At 42.9% G+C, this 21,637-nt stretch overlaps 1 protein-coding gene and 1 non-coding gene across 5 annotated transcripts in view; both read left to right on the forward strand.

Annotated features, from left to right (window-relative positions):
- prrc2b (proline-rich coiled-coil 2B) overlaps positions 1-21,637 on the forward strand; it is a 79,748-nt gene that overhangs the window by 34,758 nt on the left and 23,353 nt on the right. For all 4 annotated transcript variants that reach the window (XM_068012146.1, XM_068012148.1, XM_068012147.1 and 1 more), the window contains exons 13-22: positions 3,721-3,899; positions 5,428-5,665; positions 6,399-6,621; positions 7,303-9,456; positions 10,143-10,363; positions 11,776-11,924; positions 13,669-13,849; positions 14,789-14,871; positions 19,752-19,979; positions 20,823-21,062. In XM_068012146.1, coding sequence (XP_067868247.1) covers positions 3,721-3,899; positions 5,428-5,665; positions 6,399-6,621; positions 7,303-9,456; positions 10,143-10,363; positions 11,776-11,924; positions 13,669-13,849; positions 14,789-14,871; positions 19,752-19,979; positions 20,823-21,062 — 3,896 coding nt within the window. The remainder of the gene's footprint in view (positions 1-3,720; positions 3,900-5,427; positions 5,666-6,398; positions 6,622-7,302; positions 9,457-10,142; positions 10,364-11,775; positions 11,925-13,668; positions 13,850-14,788; positions 14,872-19,751; positions 19,980-20,822; positions 21,063-21,637) is intronic.
- LOC137347862 (small nucleolar RNA SNORD62) lies at positions 14,253-14,338 on the forward strand. Its single transcript, XR_010969035.1, has one exon. It is a non-coding gene; the product is annotated as a small nucleolar RNA SNORD62 (small nucleolar RNA).

The following is a 21,637-nucleotide window of genomic DNA, read 5'->3' on the forward strand; positions in this document are numbered from 1 at the left end:
GAATTTCTTGTTTAATTGGTAATGGAGCCATAATGTTTAATGAAATGCAAATAGTTCGACTGACTGGTCGTAGAAAATATTCTTCTTCAACCTGGTTGGTTCTCAAAATTATTGTGTAATTATGGTGTGATCATGACAATCATCAAATCTTGTATTTTTTTATTGTCATGCACTTAGACCAAGCTTTTGTTTTGAGAATATTAGTTTGGGTTATTGGGTCAAAAATGGCAACTTAGCTTGAAAGGAAATATAACGTATAATACATCATAATTACAGTTATAGTGAACCATCCATTTTTGAAATAACTTCGAGAAAGTCATGTGTGACTTGAATGCAAAAAAAATTGCAGATTAATCTACATCAATATGCTTGTCCAAAGTTTGAGAATCTCAACAGTGCCACTATGGATGATTATCTTATGTGAAGTGTGCTAATACTGCAATCAAACCTCAGATATGATCACCCAGAATTGGAGCTACTTTTTATACAGTGCCTTTCACAGGGGGAAATGTCCCAAGGTACTTGATAGGGGAGCAGATGTGCAGTGATTGAAGGGTACATGGCATTTAGGAAGGACAGGATGCTAGGAAAAGGTGGAGAAGTGGCTCTGTTAATTAATGGTAATATTAGTGCAATAGAGAGAGGTGACCTAAGTTCAGGAAACCAGGTTGTAGAAGCAGTTTGGGTCGAGATGAGAAATCATAAAGGCAAGAAGTCACTTGTGGGAGTGGTGTACAGGCCACCTAACGTTAACCGCATTGCAGGATGGGGTATAAAGGAAGAAATAATGGCAACTTGTCAGAAAGGTACGGCGATAATCATGGGGGATTTTTAACCTACATATAGACTGGAAAAATCAGATGGGCAGAGGTAGCCTCGATGAGGAGTACATAGAATGTTTTCGGGATAATTTCTTGGAACAGTACGTTCTGGAGCCAACCAGACAGAAGGCTATACTAGACCTGGTATTGTGCAACGAGATAGGATTAATTAATGACCTCATAGTTAAGGTGCCCCCAGGGTAGCAGCAATCATAATATGATTGAATTTTACATTCAGTTTGATGGAGAGAAGATTAGGTCCAAGACCAGTATTTTAAACTTAAATAAGTGCAATTATGAAGGCATGAAAGCAGAGCTAGCTAAAGTAAACTGGTAAATTAGGTTAAGGGATAGGTCAATAGAGATGCAGTGGCAGACATTTAAGGGGGTATTTCATAATGCACAGAATAGATACATTTCAAGGAGAAAGAAAAATTCCAATGGGGAGAACTGCCATCCGTGGTTAACGAAAACAGTTAAAGATCGTATCAAACTTAAAGAAAAAGCATATAATTGCACAAGGATGGGAGGCAGGTCAGAAGATTGGACAGAATATAAAAAACAGCAAAGATTGACTAAAAGATTAATAAGGAAGGTAAAATTAGAGTACAAGAGAAAGCTAGCTAGAAATATAAAGACAGATAGTAAGAGTTTCTATAGATATTTAAAAAAGAGTTAACAAAGTGAATGTTGGTCCGATAGAAAATGAGTCTGGGGAATTAATAATGGATAATAAGGAGATGCCAGATGAATTGAACCGGTATTTTGCATCAGTCTTCACTATTGAGGATACAAGTAACATCCCAGAATTAGCTGTAAGTCAAGAAATGGAAGGGAGGGAGGAACGCAAGAAAATTGCAATTACCAGGGAAGTGGTACTGGTCAAATTGTTGGAGCTGCGGGCTGACAAGTCCCCGGGTCCTGATGGACTTCATCCTAGGGTGTTAAAAGAAGTGGCTAGTGAGATAGTTAATGCATTAGTTTTAATTTTCTAAAATTCCCTCGGTTCGGGGAAGGTTCCGCTAGACTGAAAAATATCGAATGTAATTCCTTTATTCAAACAGGGAGGGAGACAAAGCAGGAAACTACAAGTCAGTTAGCTTAACATCTGTCTTAGGGAAAATCTTAGAAGCTATTATTAAAGACATTATAGCAGGGCATTTAGAAAAATTATCGGTAATCAGGCAGAGTCAACATGATTTTGTGAAAGGGAAATCATGTTTAACCAATTGATTGGAGTTCTTTTGAGGGAGTTACATGTGCTGTGGATGAAGGGGAACCGGTAGATGTATTGTACTTTGATTTCCAGAAGGAATTTGTTAAGGTGCCACATCAAAGGTTATTGCAAAAAATAAAAGCTCATAGTGTAGGGGATAACATACTGGCATGGATAGAAGATTGGCTAGCTAACAGGAAACAGAGAGTAGGCATAAATGGGTCATTTTCTGGTTGGCAAGATGTAATGAGTGGTATGCCACTGGGTTCTGTGCTGCGGCCTCAACTTTTTACAATTTATATAAATGACTTAGGTGAAGGGGCCGAAGGTATAGTTGCTAAATTTACTGATGACACAAAGATAGGTAGGAAAGTAGGCTGTGAATGGGACATAAGGAGGCTACAAAGGGAAACAAATAGGTTAAGTGAGTGGGCAGAAATCTGGCAGATGGAGTATAATGTGGGAAAATGTGAAATTGTCCATTTTGGCAGGAAGAATAACAAAGAAGCATATTACTAAATGGTGAGAGATTGTGGAACTCTGAGATGCAGAGGGGTCTGGGTATCCTAGTGCATGAATCGCAAATGGTTAGTATGCAGATACAGCACGTAATTAGGAAAACTGATGGAATGTTATCGTGTATCGCAAGGGGAATTGAATACAAAAGTAGGGAGATTATGCTTCAGCTATACAGGGCATTGGTGAGACCACATCTGGAGTACTGTGTACAGTATTGGTCTCGTTATTTAAGGAAGGATGTAAATGCGTTGGAAGCAGTTCAGAGAAGGTTTACTAGATTGATACCTGGAATGGGCGGGCTATCTTATGAGGAAAGATTGGACAGGCTAGTATTGTCTCCGCTGGAATTTAGAAGAGTAAGAGGTGACTTAATTGAAACATATAAGGTCCAGAGGGGTCTTGACAGGGTGGATGTGGAAAGGATATTTCCCCTTGTGGGAGAATCTCGATCCAGGGGTCGCCCATTTAAGACAGATGAGAATTTTTTTCTCTAAGGGTCGTGAGTCTTTGGAATTCTCTTCCTCAAGAGGCAGTGGAAGCAGAGTCTTTGAATATGTTTAAAGCAGAGGTCGACAGATTCTTGAGCAAGGGGTGGAAAGTTATCAGGGGTAGGTGGAAATGTGGAGTAATCAGTTCAGCCATGAACTTATTGAATGGCGGAGCAGGCTCGAGGCGCCGAGGGGTCAGCTCCTCCTAATTCATATGTTCGTATCTAAAATGGAGGAGTTAGGGAGGATGGTTGACTGAGCAGATAATGGGTAAATTTTGAGGAGGTGGCAACAAGCTGATGATGTTTAGAGAGAGAGATGGAGCATTGAGGCTGAAGGCTGTGCCAAAGATTGTGGAGGAGAAGAATGAGGATGGGGAAGGTGAGTTGCAGCGTCGTATTGTAGGCCTGAGTCAGAAGAGCTATGGAGGGATTTAAAGGCAGGGGAGAAGGGAGTTCAAGGAGTTGGGGAGCCAGTGAAATACAAGACTCTACATTTCATATATATAGTACTGATATTTTGACTTTGGGTGGGGAGAATAAGCTGGATTTTATGTGGGGAAATATGAGCAATATTTCGTGGAATCTTTTCTCCATTTCTGCCATTTAAGATTACTTCTACCCAGAATATGGAATCTGCTGAGTAACTGTTAATTTTCTGCTGTGATGAATTTCAGAAAAATGTGAGCTGCTTGTGGAACTCCCTGTCGAGGATAAGGTGAAAAAGGAAGTTGCTGCAGCCATTGCAGAAAATGAGGAGGAAAACAGCAGGCAGGGAAGTGAGCCTGCACTGCCCATCCAGAACTACAGCAAGTTCCACAAGTCTCTGCCACCCAGGTTCCAACGACAACAGCAGGTAACTGCCAATAAGAACAGACACAGGTGTTCACTTTACTGATTTAAGTTCATGACATTGAGACAGGAGTAGGCCACTTAACACCTCAAGTCTCTTCAGCCATTCATTGAGATCATGGTTGATCTGTGACCTAACTCCACCTTTAGTTAACAAAAATCTATCAATCTCAGATTTAAAATTAACGATTGACTCAATATCAATTGCAATTTGGAGAAGAGTTTCAAATTTCTGCCGTACTTTGTGTGTAGAAGTGTTTCCCAACTTCACTCCTGAAAGGTCTGACTCTAATATTTAGGCTGTATCCCTAGTCCTCGACTTCCTAATCAGCAGATATAGTTTCTCTTTGTTTACCTTATCTGTTCCCCTTAATATCTTGAAGAATTTGATCCAGTCACCTATTAACCTTCTAAATTCCAGGGAATGCAACCCTAGTTTGTGAAATCTCTCTTTGTAATTTAACCCTTGGAGTCCAGGCATCATTTTGGTAAATCTACGCTGCAGGCCAGTGTATCCTTCCTAAGGTGTGCTGCCCAGAACTGAACACAGTGCTGTAGCTATGGTCTACCCAAGGCTCTATATAGTGATAGCATGACTTCTACTCACCCAATAGACATAACAGTGGTTTTGTTCTGAATGTAACATATTTGCAATAAAAAAAGTGAAACATTTTGGAATCATCTTGTGTTAAGCAGCCTACTGATTTAAGGGTCTCAATCACTACACAGTCTTGAAGGTTAATGGACGTCACATAAAAAAATATACCTGTCAACTCCTTGCTTCTCTGTGTGTACTAAAGGACTTGGTGAAGCTGTGAAAGCAAAAACTATTTGAATGTTCCTGTGCCCTTTGGGAATTTTATAGTCAAAAATATTCGATTTGCATCTGTTGAAGATGATGCTCCTATAAAACTCTTGGGGCAGGAATGGTCTAATTTTCCCCCATCCATCAAATGCTTTTTCTTTTTTTCAAAGCAAAGCTCTTCACTTATTTTAAAGATGACATTTTTGCAATCTGGAGACCCACAAGTAGTTTCTGCCTCCTTAACACATTTGAAGCAGAGGGGGAGGCAATACTCACTGGTCTCAAGGTTTGTGGTGAAGTTGATTTAAGAAAATAAATCTGGTAAGAGCAAATACTCCCCTACACTTCCTTTCCTCTTTCATTCTTGTCTGTAACGATATAAGCAAATGGAAATGTTTTTTTGGAGGATTGGTGGGGGAGAGGTTAACTGACTACTTTGTGGTGCCACTGATGGAGAATGGCTTGTCTTGCTCATGTAAAAGGTGCCTTTCGGGAAAACCGTTGGGTTAGGCTGCAAGCCAAAGCAAAGTTCTTCCCTAGAATAGGGAGAGAAATTTGGAGAGACTGGGTAGCTGCGTAGGATAAATTTTCTTGTCCTGTCTTCTTGCTCAAGAGAGCGTGTGAGCCGTGCTAGAAGAAAATCTATTGTGTAGGATGGAAGGGCCACCAATTAAAAAGAATAAATCTATACTGTTTGTATTATTCTTTCCTACTTGTGTACAACCAGGAGCAGCTGTTAAAGATGCAACAACGGCAGCAGCAACAGGGACCTGTAATGCCACCATCAGTTGCACCACCTCATTCGCATTCACAGAGACACATCTATCCCAGCCCGGTCGGCCCACCCCCTCCACACATGCTTGGCTACGACCCTCGTTGGATGATGATGCCTTCGTACATGGATCCTCGACTGAGCCCGGGAAGGCCTCCAATTGACTTCTACCCATCAGGGGTTCACCCCTCTGGTAGGTTGATGTGGAAATAAATAATATCGTTTTCTGGTGTTTTTTCCAGCAAAGAAATCTGATCTATGCATTGCTCTAGGAAAGGCCTTATTAATCTTTTGCTGGCATGTATGGATTTGGTTACTTCCAGCCCATCAGAACTTTGAGCAGAAGTGATCTCTTATTAATTCTTGGTCATCCTTCTGTGATCTTTGCTAGTGTAATGTGGCTAATATTGTACAACCTGGAAATTGAGTTTCCCATATCTACTGAAATCTGTGCGGTAAATTAGCATCGTCTTATTTGCCTATTGTTTTATGATTGGGCCACACCAAATGCTGTCACCTGATAAGAAAGAGCTATTTATAAAGGGGACAGGTGTATGTGGATTGTGTCATTGTTTTGTCTTTCTTTGTCCGCACCTTCCTGGACCACCCACTAACTAACTGCGGTAGCAGGCAGGCTGCTTTCCAATCTCCAGCACAAAGTACATTTCACGAGCAAGATGACTATTTGTCTGCCTTCCCCATCTCTCACCTACCAAATGAAGTGAAAGACCAAGAAAACCAGATTTGAATTCATGAAACCTTAAAAGTTGCAAATCTAATGGTTTAAAAAAACAAAATATAGCTTGTGGCTCCGCTCACTGTGTATTCAGTGGCTAAGCTGCGGGTGGAGCGGGAGGTGGTTAATGTCCTACAAATTTTCAGTCAAAATCACATTTTATATTCTAAGAAGAACCTGTTTGTTGTAGGAATGATAAAGCCAGTGATGCGCCCAGATCGCTCAGACAGTGTCACTTCAGGCTCTGAACAGCACGACCGGCCACCCATTCTGTTACAGGAGAGAAGAACTCCACCTACAGAACCACAATTCAGCTGGGGTCAAGAGGACTATCCACCTGCTCCGAACAGGACTTTTATGTTAACCTCTCCGAGATCGCAAGAGGATAGCAGTGCAGAAGAGAGAAATGCTCGGTGAGTGGGCTGTCTTTAGAGGATCAATAGCAATGCCAGGTTAGGATTGACAACTGGCCCACTGAAGGCCCACACTATGTAAGCCACAGTGTAAGTAATCTCTTGAGCAAGATTTTGTGTGCGTGTATGGCTGCTGATGACTGAAAATAGTAATCTCTCTAGACCAAGGTTAAATAAATTTGACACATACTATATGTATTTTCTCCTTAGCCTTCATATAGCCTTAAATTGGAATGAGTAGATCAATCTGTTCTATAAACACAAAATTCTGGAAATACTTAGGTTTTTGAGGAACTTTGATCTGTTTAATCGATTTGAACAATTTATGAAAGTGATTAAGACTTTAAGCTTGACATTCACATGTACTGTTCGGATCAGTGACCCGTCTAAATTCTTTTTGTTCGCAGCCTGTTCATTTGAATGCGGGGTACCTTTAAATTATCCTATGTGGTATCTTAAAAGGGGACAATTTGTGAGTGGCCTGCACAGTACCTTCCGGGTTGCTGTGCAGCCACGCATGCAGCTTACAGGAAACTTCGGTTCTAATTATACACTGTTAAATGTCACTGTTGTATTTCCAGAGAAATTAGAAAAGTTGAGAATCTGCTGCGTTTTTCTCCCCTTTTTTTGTGATACAGTCAATATTTCTTGTAATGCACCAACTGTTTTTCTTTATTACAGGAATGAAAGGCTTCCTACTCCACCTGTGAGGGCTGATCCCGTTTCCCAGCAGACAATGAAGATACAGAGAGATCCATTTGATGAGCAGATAGATGAGTATAGGGTTGCACCAGCAGACAAATTGCTAAATATGGTTCGTTTGGAACCTCAGACTGAGCTAATAAAAGACCGAAGGCCTGATGTGGCCCCAAATGTGTCAGCTGTGCTGGCGAGGGATGTTCTCTTCCAGCATCAAACAAATCCTCAGTTACTTCATAAAGAACTCTTTACATCTGAAAGTGAGCAGGTAGGGCTGAATGGGTCCCTTTTGAGGGATAGCACTGAAACCTTGAAACCAACTGAAAATGTTGAGGAGCTGGTGTCTCATACCTGGGATTATGTACACCAGAAAGAGGCCCCAAGCCCTAAAGTTAACGAGCACGAAGACACCAGAGAGGAGAAAAGTTTTAGGGCAGAAATATGGCAGACTGATAATCTGCCAAAGAGGGAACCTAAACCTGCCTCCCAGTGGGAGCCACTGAAAGGAAGCCACGTTGATCGTCGTGAGACTGTCGGGAAAATGACAGGTAGAAGATCCGGACCAATTAAGAAACCAGTACTTAAAGACCTGAAGACTGAGAAGGGTGAAGAGACAGATAAAGTAAAATTGGAATCTGTTCAGAAAAACAGTCACACTAAGATGGAACAGATCAAGACTGAGAATAAGGTGATGAAAACCAATGGAGGCATGACTTCATCATCGCAAACTTCTATTTCATCCTTGAATGTTAGACACAAAGAATTGACTGCCCTACCAGTGGCTCCAGCTAAATATGATTGGGAAGTAGAGAAACCACAAAGAAAGGAGAATAAGGCATGGGAGGTAAGACCCATGAATAAAGACAGCGTTGATTTTCCTCCACCGCAGAGAAGAAGTTGGATTGAAGATGATGATCAACATAACTTCAGTAGTAGAGGCCAAGGACGAGGAAGGGGCAGAGGGCGAGGAGACTTCTATGGCAGAGTTGGAGAGATCAGAGGTTCTTACAATAACTTGAGCAGAGGAAATCGTCAAAATCCTAAGGATTACAGTAATCCTTTAGAAGACAGCCAAAAATGCTCCTCCCGGCGTCGAAATGCAAGCGAAACACGCAGTGAGGGTTCTGAATATGAAGATATACCAAAGCGACGGAGACAGAGGGTTTCAGGAGCTGGCAGTGAAGGCATCAATGATCCAACCTATTCTGACAGAGAGGGGAAGAATACATTCAAAGACTCTGTGAAGAGATCCAAGAGGATACCATCCGATGGGCCAATTGTTAGTGAATTGGAGGATGAACGAGGGCCCCCAAAAGTGTTTGAGAGGGCATTACCTCCTCGCTTGAGCAACCCTGGGCGAGGGCGCAGCTTTGCCACTCGGGGAATGCCCTCAAGGCAAAACAGAGGGGGTATGTTCAAGGTAAATTGTACCTATCAACTAAATGGCGATGCTCCCATATGCATGCCGTTATCCAAAAGGCAACCTCTAAAGGAATCTACAAAAGTGCTCAACAGGCCTTTGGAAGTTGCATTGGAGAATACCGGAGAGGAGAATGGAGTCGGAGACAAAATTTTGTTTTCTGGAATTTCTGCCGTAGATGACCAACTACCCAAACGAGAGCGATCGATGGATATGCCCCCAAGGAGAAGACGACCTCCACGACAGGACAAACCTCCAAGATTCAGGCGCCTCAAACAAGAAAAAGACGCAACCACTGAGGTGAACAATGATGTGCTTGTTACTGCAGACCATGGTTTATCTAATATGACTGCAAAGACTGATGATCAGGAAATGGCATCCCTTGTTGCTGGCAATAAATCACCGGATCTGTCTAATCAAAATTCTTCTGACCAAGCTAACGAGGAGTGGGAGACTGCTTCTGAAAGCAGCGACTTTACAGAGAGGCGAGACAGAGAGAACAGAGTATGCCAGAACAACCTACCACCTGATGTAGATGTGGCAGAGAGTGGTCTTGGACAGAGGAAGGAGTTAGCTAAACGCAGTTTCTCCAGCCAGCGGCCAATTGATAGGCAAAACCGCAGGACGAACCCAGGCTATGGTGGAAAAGCTCCAAAGACTAACGGGACTGGTCCAAGGAATGAAAAGGCAACTGGGCAACCATCAAGGAACAAAAGGTAAATGATGTGAATGTTTGATAAGGCAGGGTTAGTCTTTTGCCAGTTCTCTCTTCAATATTTTGCTTGCTTGGTGGTACCTAGTCCAAGTGGCTGTGATAATTAATTAACATTAAGTAATAATGGCTATTTTCAGTTCATTCTCCTTAACAACCCCCTATAACGAGCTTGAAAATGGAGCCAACATATAAAAGATGCAGAAGAATGGCACGATTTAAGACCTGTAACAACATCGATGTGGCAACTTTTTAACATTCCTCTTCAGCCACTTCAATCCAATCCAAATCGCAAAAATTCTCAATTCAATAAGAAAGTAAAGGTTATTGTGAAATTGCAAATTTCTATTTCTGTTGATTTTTTCCCCCCTAAATCATAACCTCCTTTATTGTGATGTTCTTCACTGCTCTCTTCCTCACTCTGAAGGGTAAGAGGCTGCGAAATGTGGCCTCATTCACTGCTTCAGTCATTCCGTTGACTAATACAGCTGTGTGACAGAGCAGCGCTACTGCTAGCTTTTTTCTTTATTCCTTCTCCTGCTTGCTTTTTTCTTTATTCCTTCTCAACTGCCACAAGAGATGGAATGTCGTTCTACAGCACTGTGCAAATTTGACGCTTGCAGAATGGACTTTTCTATGTGAATTGCTGAAGCTGCTGAAACTCAACTGACCTTTCCATTTCTCAAACAGGTATGTAGAAGAACAGCAGTGTGATCAGATAGCAGTGAATGGAGGGAATGTCAACACGGTGTACTGTGTAGATCGAGTTGTTCCCCATGACCCAGTGGCTGTCCAGAACGCAATGAAGGATGCGTCAAATAAAAAGAAGGAAAAGGATGTAAAGCCTAGTGTGAAAAAGACAAAAGAAAAGACTGATGCTTTGGCCCAGTTTGATTTAAACAATTATGCAAGTAAGTACAAATTAATTTATATTCATAGAGTCATAGAGAGATACAACACTGAAACAGGCCCTTCGGCCACCGAGTCTGTGCCGACCATCAACCATCCATTTATACTAATCCTACATTAATTCCATATTCCCTACTATATCCCCACCTTCCCTCAATTCTCCTACCACCTACCTACACTAGGGGCAATTTACAATGGCCAATTTACCTATCAACCTGCAAGTCTTTGGCTGTGGGAGGAAACTGGAGCACCCGGCGGAAACCCATGCGGTCACAGGGAGAACTTGCAAGCTCCGCACAGGCAGTACCCAGAATCTAACCCGGTTCGCTGGAGCTGTGAGGCTGCGGTGCTAACCATTGTGCCACTGTGCTGCCCAAATATGATTGACATCAAACTTAGGACTAAAGATACAGACTTGCATTGTACTTTGAGTTTTAGGGCAGATTTAAGGGTATCCTTGAGGTTGGCTCTCATTTTGTTTGATGCTAATATTGATCCACCCTGAGTATTGATCCACTCTGAGCTTCAAGTATAACTTCATTTTACAGGTTCCGGTGGGGCTCGTAAGCACTGACTGTAGCATGCATGAAAGAAAGAAAGAACTTGCATTTATATAACACCTTTCACGACCTCAGGACATTCCAAAGTGCTTCACAGGCAATGAAGTACTTTTGAAGTGTAGTTACTGTTGTAATGTAGGAAGCATGTAGGCACAGCAAGCTCCCACAAACAGCAGTGTGACTAGATTATCTGTTTTAGTGATGATGGTTGAGAGATAAAAATTGGCCAGGACACCAGGGAGAGCTTCCCTCCTCCTCTTCAAAACAGTACCATCTTATCCAAAAGACAGTGCAACACTGCCTCAAATCTCACCACAGCAGCTGGTGAATTTAAATTCAATTAAATAAATAAAATCTGGAATAAAAAGATAGTATCAGTAATGGTGGCCATGAAACTACCAGATTATCATAAAACCCATCTGGTTCACTAGTGTCCTTTAGAGAAGAAAATCTATTCTTAGTCTGGCCTAGCAAGCCACTCAGTTGCATTCTAGAAGGTGGCTCACCACCACCACCACCTTGAGGGCAATTAGGGATGGGCAATAAATGCTGGCCGTGCCAAAGGTTCCCACATTGTGAATGAATAAAAAAAGGTACTGCACTGGATTATGTGCCCAAGTCTCCTTGAGTTGCACGCAAACCCACAACTTTCTGACACATAGCCAAGACTTCTACCCAGTGAGCCACAACTAACACCTCACACTGCTGCTGCTCAAAGCACCGCTGAGCAAAGGAAGCCTGCATGCTGTCATTGTTCATGAGGAAAGTGCAGTGTTTTTTTTAAAATCACGGTCACCTAAGCAGTAACTGGAATACCGGTGGAGCCTTCTGATGATTTTTTTCTTTTCTTTAAGGTGTTGTCATTATTGATGATCACCCAGCTGTAGCTGTGGAGGAGCAGCAGTCCGTGTCAACAATGAACGATGGGTTCACTGAGGTAATCTCAAAAAAACACCGTCGTTTGCTTGAGGAAGAGCGTAGGAAGAAAGAACAGACGTTGCAGGTACGTGGGCTAAATTCAGCGTCAGTTAGCTACTGTAAGAGAAGCAGTCCTCTGTCGCCGTGTGTGGTGTTACTAACTGAGACAGTGGTTGTCAATTTTATATTTGAGGGGCATGTGACACAACACCATTGTTGCAGCAGTGTTTTTGTAAGAATGTTATTTCTTTCCTCTTTATTCAATGGGCTTAAATTGGAGAGTTGGGCAGAGAAATGGCAGATAGAGTTCAATCAGGGCAAATGCGAGGTGATGCATTTTGGAAGATCCAATTCAAGAGTGAACTATACAATAAATGGAAAAGTCCTGGGGAAAATTGATGTACAGAGAGATTTGGGTGTTCAGGTCCATTGTTCCCTGAAGGTGGCAACGCAGGTCAATAGAGTGGTCAAGAAAGCATACGGCATGCTTTCCTTCATCGGACGGGGTATTGAGTACAAGGGTTGGCAGGTCATGTTACAGTTGTATAAGACTTTGGTTCGGCCACATCTGGAATACTGCGTGCAGTTCTGGTCGCCACATTACCAAAAGGATGTAGATGCTTTGGAGAGGGTGCAGAGGAGGTTCACCAGGATGTTGCCTGGTATGGAGGGCGCTAGCTATGAAGAGCGGTTGAGTAGATTAGGATTATTTTCATTAGAAAGATGGAGGTTGAGGGGGGACCTGATTGAGGTGTACAAAATCATGAGAGGTATAGACAGGTTGGATAGCAAGAAGCTTTTTCCCAGAGTGGGGGATTCAATTACTAGGGGTCACGAGTTCAAAGTGAGAGGGGAAATGTTTAGGGGGGATATACCTGGAAAGTTCTTTACGCAGAGGGTGGTGGGTGCCTGGAACGCGTTGCCAGCGGAGGTGGTAGACGCGGGCACGATAGCGTCTTTTAAGATGTATCTAGACAGATACATGAATGGGCAGGAAGCAAAGAGATACAGACCCTTAGAAAATAGGCGACATGTTTAGATAGAGGATCTGGATCGGCGCAGGCTTGGAGGGCCGAAGGGCCTGTTCCTGTATTGTAATTTTCTTTGTTCTTTGTTCTATACAGCAGCAACAACTTGTATTTATATAGCACCTTTAACATAGTGCAATGTCCCCAGGTGCTTCATAGGAGCATTATCAGACAAACTTAGATACTATGCTATGTAGCGAGGTATTGAGATAGGTGACCAAATGCTTGATGGAGAAGGTAGGTTTTGAGGAACATCTTAAAGGAGGAGAGAGAGGTGAAGAGGTTTAGGGAGGAAATTCCAGAGTTTGGGGTCTAAACAGCTGAAGGCACAGCAGCCAAAGAAGGAGAAAAGCAAATTGGGGGTGCACAAGAGGCCAGAGTTGGAGGAATGGAAAGATCTCAGAGGGATGTAGGACTGCAGAAGGTTACAGAAATGGAGAGGGGCGAGCCCATGAAGGGATTTAAACAGGAGGATAGTAGTTTTAAAGTTGAGGCATTGGTGGACTGCGAGTCAATACTGGCTAGCGAGCATAGGGGATATGGGAGAATGGGACTTGGTGAGAGTTAAAATGCGGTCAGCAGAATCATTCATGGTGGATGTTATTTTTGAAAAACACTTGGGGGAAGCAGAAGGAAGCGCAATATTTTTCCTCCTTGGGAGGGAACGTGTTTCTCCATCTTACTGGTGAACGGTTTCTATAAAGAGGTATGGTTTAATTTTGTGTGTGATGGAGGGAATGTTGGATTACTTAAAAAAAAAATTTAATGGAGCTAAAGTTTCTCAGCCTTTTTTGCTTGCAGGCGCCTGGGAAAAACCGGAATGAAAAAAGCTGGACATCTTCGTCCAAGATTCCTCCTCGATTTGTTAAAAAGCATCAGCTTTCCAACGTACTCACTGAACAGACAGAGGAAAGCTCCTTCTCCAAGGGACAGGCCACATCCAGCAGCCTAGGAACAGAGATCTGGGAGAACTCCAGTGCGAGTAAGATGGTTACCAGTGTAGAATCCGTGCAAAGTCTGGCTGGCAGCAAACTTCCTTGCAATTTGTGGCTTGTTTCAGAGATGAAAGCAAAATATTGCAGATGCTGGAAATCTGAATGGAAAGTGCTGGAATCACACAGCAGGTCAGGCAGCATCTGTGGTGAGAGAAACAGTGTTTCAGGACAATGATCTCCTCACTTCTTCCAGTTTTGATAAAAGGCCACAGACCTGAGACGTTAACTCTCTCTCCCCACAGATGCTGCCAGACCTGCTGCTGAATGTTTCCAGCTTGTTACAGAGACTCAGCCATTCAAGAAACTTATAGAAGGGTTGGGGGCTGGAGAAATTTGGTTTTACACAATATTGCATGTAGATGGATATAAAACCTAACTTCATTATGTTGGTATAAATGATGCTACAATAGATCCTTCTGACCCTTCCATCATTGTACTCAAGGAAAGGGATATGAGGAGAAAGATGCACTGATATACCAACTAAAGAGAATAATTGGCTTGATAATCTACATGCCTCCAGTAACGTACACCAGCTATGCTATGTTTATGTGCAAAGGGGGCCATGTGTGAATTTGCTGTTCGTTGCTTTTTATAAATTACACACCAAGTATGATTGTCCACTTCTGCAGCCAATCACAGATAACCCATTTGTGCGAGACTGAGCAAGCACTTTGTGATCAGTTAGTGAAAAATGTAATGGCAACTGGCAGTTCAGATCTTGATCTTTAGTAAAGATTATATATGTTAATTAATTTTGCATACATTAAAACATTTAAACTACTAATCAGTCATTATGTTTATACAGTTAAATTGATCCATCATTGCAGTTAAGGTTATGTAGGTTTGCAAAGTTGGTTTTGTTTTTTTTTTTCTGCCTAATGTCATGAACGATCATTCTGAAACTGCTGGTTTGTTTCTTTAAACAGCTGTTCCTGTTCAGCCTGCCAGCAGTGACACTTGGGTGAAACCTTTGAATTCGTTTACAGGGTCCGAATCTACTTGCACTGAGGTACATTCGTAAATTGCTCAGCTTCTATAATCAGATTATGAAAAAGCCATTTAAAATAGCTGAGAACACTGTATTTTACAGAGTATTGTTTGTGATGATCCAGGAGGTTTTTGCTTAATTTAATTTTGGATTTAATACCAGGGCATGCAGTAGAGTGGTATGGACAAGCACAAGTCAGAGCTTGAGTTTTGAAATCTTATTATGACAAATTGAATTCACTAAATCTGTTCATTTAAAAACACAGGGAATAGGAGCGGGAGTAGGCCACACAGCTCCGCCATTCAATAAGATCATAGCTGATATACCTCAACTCCACTTTCCCGCCCTATCCCCATATCACTTGATTCCCTTAGTGTTCAAAATCTGTTGATCTTTGTCTTGAATATACTCAACGACTGGGCATTCACACCCCTCCAGGGTAGAGAATTCCAAAGTTTCACAATCCTCTGCGTGAAGAAATTTCTCCTCATCTCAGTGCCAAATAGCCACCCCATGTGTGTTGATATCAGAAAAGTGACTGTAGAAGTTGCCAGATAGTTGTAAGTACTCAACTGCTTTGCTAATGTCCCTTGGGTAACAAAACCAGCCACCCGTACCCAGTTTAGGCTACATATAAATGCAGCTTTGCCAGAATTGTAAACATCCTGGGGAAAAATAAGAAGTTGATGGCTGTATTGTGGGCCACAGAGTGTCTCTGTGCAGAGCAGAACAAAGAACAAAAAAAATTACAGCACAGGAACAGGCCCTTCGGCCCTCCAAGCCTACGCCGATCCAAATCCTCTATCTAAACCTGTCGCTTATTTTCTAAGGGTCTGTATCTCTTTACTTCCTGCCCATTCATGTATCTGTCTAGATACATCTTAAAAGACGCTATCGTGCCTGAGTCTACCACCTCCGCTGGTAATGCGTTCCATGCACCCTCTGCGTAAAGAACTTTCCACGCATATCCCCCCTAAACTTTTCCCCTTTCACTTTGAACTCGTGTCCCCTTGTAATTGAATCCCCCACTCTGGGGAAAAAGCTTCTTGCTATCCACCCTGTCTATACCTCTCATGATTTTGTACACCTCAATCAGGTCCCCCCTCAACCTCCGTCTTTCTAATGAAAATAATCCTAATCTACTCAACCTCTCTTCATAGCTAGCGCCCTCCATACCAGGCAACATCCTGGTGAACCTCCTCTGCACCCTCTCCAAAGCATCCACATCCTTTTGGTAATGTGGCGACCAGAACTGCACGCAGTATTCCAAATGTGGCCGAACCAAAGTCCTATACAACTGTAACATGACCTGCCAACTCTTGTACTCAATACCCCGTCCGATGAAGGAAAGCATGCCGTATGCTTTCTTGACCACTCTATTGACCTGCGTTGCCACCTTCAGGGAACAATGGACCTGAACACCCAAATCTCTCTGTACATCAATTTTCCCCAGGACTTTTCCATTTACTGTATAGTTCACTCTTGAATTGGATCTTCCAAAATGCATCACCTCGCATTTGCCCTGATTGAACTCCATCTGCCATTTCTCTGCCCAACTCTCCAGTCTATCTATATTCTGCTGTATTCTCTGACAGTCCCCTTCAGTATCTGCTACTCCACCAATCTTAGTGTCGTCTGCAAACTTGCTAATCAGACCACCTATACTTTCCTCCAAATCATTTATGTATATCACAAACAACAGTGGTCCCAGCACGGATCCCTGTGGAACACCACTGGTCACACGTCTCCATTTTGAGAAACTCCCTTCCACTGCTACTCCCTGTCTCCTGTTGCCCAGCCAGTTCTTTATCCATCTAGCTAGTACACCTTGGACCCCATGCGCCTTCACTTTCTCCATCAGCCTACCATGGGGAACCTTATCAAACGCCTTACATGTATATGACATCTACAGCCCTTCCCTCATCAATCAACTTTGTCACTTCCTCAAAGAATTCTATTAAGTTGGTAAGACATGACCTTCCCTGCACAAAACCATGTTGCCTATCACTGATAAGCCCATTTTCTTCCAGATGGGAATAGATCCTATCCCTCAGTATCTTCTCCAGCAGCTTCCCTACCACTGACGTCAGGCTCACCGGTCTATAATTACCTGGATTTTCCCTGCTACCCTTCTTAAGAAAGGGGACAACATTAGCAATTCTCCAGTCCTCCAGGACCTCACCCGTGTTTAAGGATGTTGCAAAGATATCTGTTAAGGCCCCAACTATTTCCTCTCTCGCTTCCCACAGTAACCTGGGATAGATCCCATCCGGACCTGGGGACTTGTCCACCTTAATGCCTTTTAGAATACCCAACACTTCCTCCCTCCTTATGCCGACTTGACCTAGAGTAATCAAACATCTGTCCCTAACCTCAACATCCGTCATGTCCCTCTCCTCGGTGAATACCGATGCAAAGTACTCGTTTAGAATCTCACCCATTTTCTCTGACTCCACGCATAACTTTCCTCCTTTGTCCTTGAGTGGGCCAATCCTTTCTCTAGTTACCCTCTTGCTCCTTATATATGATTAAAAGGCTTTGGGATTTTCCTTAACCCTGTTTGCTAAAGATATTTCATGACCCCTTTTAGCCCTCTTAATTCCTCGTTTCGGATTGCGCCTACAATCCCGATATTCTTTCAAAGCTTCGTCTTTCTTCAGCCGCCTAGACCTGATGTGTGCTTCCTTTTTCCTCTTAGCTAGTCTCACAATTTCACCTGTCATCCATGGTTCCCTAATCTTGCCATTTCTACCCCTCATTTTCACAGGAACATGTCTCTCCTGCACGCCAATCAACCTCTCTTTAAAATCCTCCCACATATCAAAAGTGGATTTACCTTCAAACAGCTGCTCCCAATCTACATTCCCCAGCTCCTGCCGAATTTTGGTATAGTTGGCCTTCCCCCAATTTAGCACTCTTCCTTTAGGACCACTCTCGTCTTTGTCCATGAGTATTCTAAAACTTACGGAATTGTGATCACTATTCCCAAAGTGATCCCTACTGATCCCTACTGAAACGTCAGCCAACTGGCCCGGCTCATTTTCCAACACCAGGTCCAGTATGGCCCCTTCCCGAGTTGGACTATTTACATACTGCTCTAGAAAACCCTCCTGGATGCTCCTTACAAATTCTGCTCCATCTAGACCTCTAACATTAAGTGAATCCCAGTCAATGTTGGGAAAATTAAAATCTCCTATCACCACCACCCTGTTGCTCCTACAGCTTTCCATAATCTGTTTACATATTTGTACCTCTATCTCACGCTCGCTGTTGGGAGGCCTGTAGTACAGCCCCAACATTGGTACCGCACCCTTCCTATTTCTGAGTTCTGCCCATATTGCCTCACAGCTCGAGTCCTCCATAGTGCCTTCCTTCAGCACAGCTGTGATATCCTCTTTGACCAGTAATGCAACTCCTCCACCCCTTTTACCTCCCTCTCTATCCTGCCTGAAGCATCGGTATCCTGGGATATTTAGTTGCCAATCATGCCCTTCCCTTAACCAAGTCTCAGTAATAGCAATAACATCATACTCCCAGGTACTAATCCAAGCCCTAAGTTCATCTACCTTACCTACTGCACTTCTTGCATTAAAACAAATACACCTCAGACCACCAGTCCCTTTGCTTTCATCATCTGCTCCCTGCCTACTCTTTCTCTTAGTCACGCTGACTTCATTATCTAGTTCCTTACAGGCTTTAGTTACTACATCCTTACTCTCCACTGACCTCATTTGGTTCCCATCCCCCTGCCACATTAGTTTAAACCCTCCCCAACAGCGTTAGCAAAAGCACCCCCAAGGACATTGGTTCCAGTCCGGCCCAGGTGTAGACTGTCCAATTTGTAATAGTCCCACCTCCCCCAGAACTGGTCCCAATGTCCCAAAAATCTGAACCCCTCCCTCCTGCACCATCTCTCAAGCCACGCATTCATCCTGACTATTCTTTCATTTCTACTCTGACTATCACGTGGCACTGGTAGCAACCCTGAGATTACTACCTCTGAGGTCCTACTTTTTAACTTGGCTCCTAACTCCCTAAATTCTGCTTGTAGGACCTCATCCCGTGTTTTACCTATATCATTGGTGCCTATGTGCACAACGACAACTGGCTGTTCACCCTCCCCCTTCAGAATGTTCTGCAGCCGATGTGAGACATCCCTGACCCGTGCACCTGGGAGGCAACATACCATTCGGGAGTCTCGTTTTCGACCACAGAACCGCCTATCTACTCCCCTTACAATCGAATCCCCTATGACTATCGCCCTTCCACTCTTTTTCCCGCCCTTCTGAACAGCAGAGCCAGCCATGGACCTGGCTACTGCTGCCTTCCCCTGGTGAGCCATCTCCCTCAACAGTATCCAAAACGGTATACCTGTTGTGGAGGGAGATGACCGCAGGGGACACCTGTGCTGCCTTCCTGCTCTTTCTCTGCCTTTTGGTCACCCATTCCCTTTCTCCCTCAGCAATCCTAATCTGCGGTGTGACCAATTCACTAAACGTGCTATCCACGACCTCCTCAGCATCGCGGATGCTCCAAAGTGAGTCCATCTGCAGCTCCAGAGCCGACATGCGGTCTAACGAGCACTGGATTCTGTTTTGAAATATCACTCAGTAAGGATTTTTTCTGACAGACTATCAGATGTTATACATCCTGCCACAGAATTTGTCCCTCCATCGGGTGATTTTAGAGCAACATTGGTAATGCTTGTGTGCAGTCCGTGGCTCAAAACCATAACTTGCCCTCGCCACTTCACCTTTTGAAGAAAGATGGCACGGCAAATATATTAAAATGTGTGTCAGTACAGTGACACTGGGTATAAATATATTTTGTATATCAGCTGCATAATTTGTGTTTGGTGTATGCTCAGACATCCTTAATTATTCTGCTACTTTATCTTGTAGAGTTTCAAGGCAAGTCAGCCTGACAGTGGAGTCGAACTGAGTGCTGATTCCCAAGGTTCATCTGCAACTTCATCTCAGCGAAGCTCGCCTTATGGTGCACTCAAGCCAGAGGGAGGAGTAATGACTGAAATCAATGGAGCCAGCACAGACCCATCAGTTGATAAATCAAATGGTAAAACAGACGATCCCAAGGAACAACGGCAAAAGCAAGCAAGACCAGAGAACAAGGTATCACAATACTTCAAAACCATTGTTTAATGCTAGACTAACTCTTGTGTCTCTGTTAGTCTGTGAATTATATGGCTAGTGCACAGAGGCCATCTGAAAGCAATCAGAAATGGTTGCCCTGTCACTGAGAGGCTAAAAGCACTTTTGGGTGGCTTGAAAGATCAAAACATGCAACACCAAAAGATCAAATGTGCACAATGACACCAAAAAGAAAGCCTACACCATGAGTCTCAGGAAGAAGGAAAAACACAGACCAAGGACTGTAAGAGAGGAGAGACTATAGATGGGGGAAGGAAGCCCACTGATAGCTCCTGCAGAAATTTGACAGTCGGTAACAGGGATTGAGGCAAGTTGGTGAATGACAGTATAGGAGCCAACAAAAAATGGCAGGGGAAAAAATGCTTTCTAGTTTTTATTTTGGTGAACTAGTTTAATTTATTTTATTAGGGATATTTTGAGAAGCTAGTGCTATTGCTCAGGATATGTGGGGTACACTAGATATAACAGCATTACACCATGTAATATGCAATGTATTATTTTGCTGCTATGGTGTCACTATATGTAATTTAATGGCCCCTGTAAGGCCATAAGATAAAATTACTGAATGTGAAGCATTTTGGTATATCCTGAAACGGGTGAGGAAGTGTTTTAGAAATGAACGTGCTTTCTTTCTAACCCATTTTTATGCTGCTGCATTTTGATTCCAGTTTGCCGTCTTGGCAGAAAGCAGGTTTGTTTATTCTGAGGTTGATGTTGCGATATATTTTTAATCTTAGCACTATGTTCAAGGAGCGTTACAGCTTTGTTCATGGGAGCAAATGTTTTTATTTGCTGTTTTTTAAGATTTCGGAGCCAGCAGCTGGGCAGAACAAAGACCACAAGCCTGGGCCAATAGGAAATGAACGGTCCCTGAAAAACAAGAAGGCAAAGGAGTGTCTGGAACCAGAGGGAACAGAGCGCAGTGATGGGGGCATCAGTTCGACACATGCAGCTGACAGCAGGCCGAGCACCAAAACAGGGCTGGATCTGCATGTAGATTCTGTCATTCCAGTTCCCCCAATAGAGTTTGGAGTGAGCCCAAAGGTAACTTTCATAAGAAAACTGAAAATACAACTCGTAAAATTAATGACATTCTGTGAATTAAACTAATTATGTAATTCTGGTGTGTATAATGTTTGCTAACTGACTTTAAATGACCTGATCAGTGAAGTCACAGAATAACTATTGTGTAATATTTCATGGCAGCTCACTAGTGTGACAAGTTCATCCTTATTTAAAACTAGATGTTCATTGCAAATTTGGCGAAGAGAGATATTAAGACAAAGACCCTGTGTATTACTTACATAGAATATACAGCACATAAACAGGCCATTCTGCCCCGCCAGTCTGTACTGCTGTTTATACTCCAAACGAGCCTCCTCCCATTCCATCTTACCTCATCTCAGCCTTTCAACGTATCTTTCTATCCCTTTTCTCTCATGTACTTATCTAGTTTCCATTTAAAAGCATCTAAGCTATTTGCTTCAACCACTTCCTGTGGTTCCACATTCTCACCGCTCTGAGTAAAGAAATTTCTCCTTATTTCCCTATTGGTTTTATTAGTAACTATCTTGTATTGCCCTAGTTTTGGATCCCCAAGAAGTGGAAACATTCTCTCC

This window comes from Heterodontus francisci, chromosome 32 (genome assembly GCF_036365525.1).
Source record: "Heterodontus francisci isolate sHetFra1 chromosome 32, sHetFra1.hap1, whole genome shotgun sequence".
NCBI classification, from domain to species: domain Eukaryota; kingdom Metazoa; phylum Chordata; class Chondrichthyes; order Heterodontiformes; family Heterodontidae; genus Heterodontus; species Heterodontus francisci.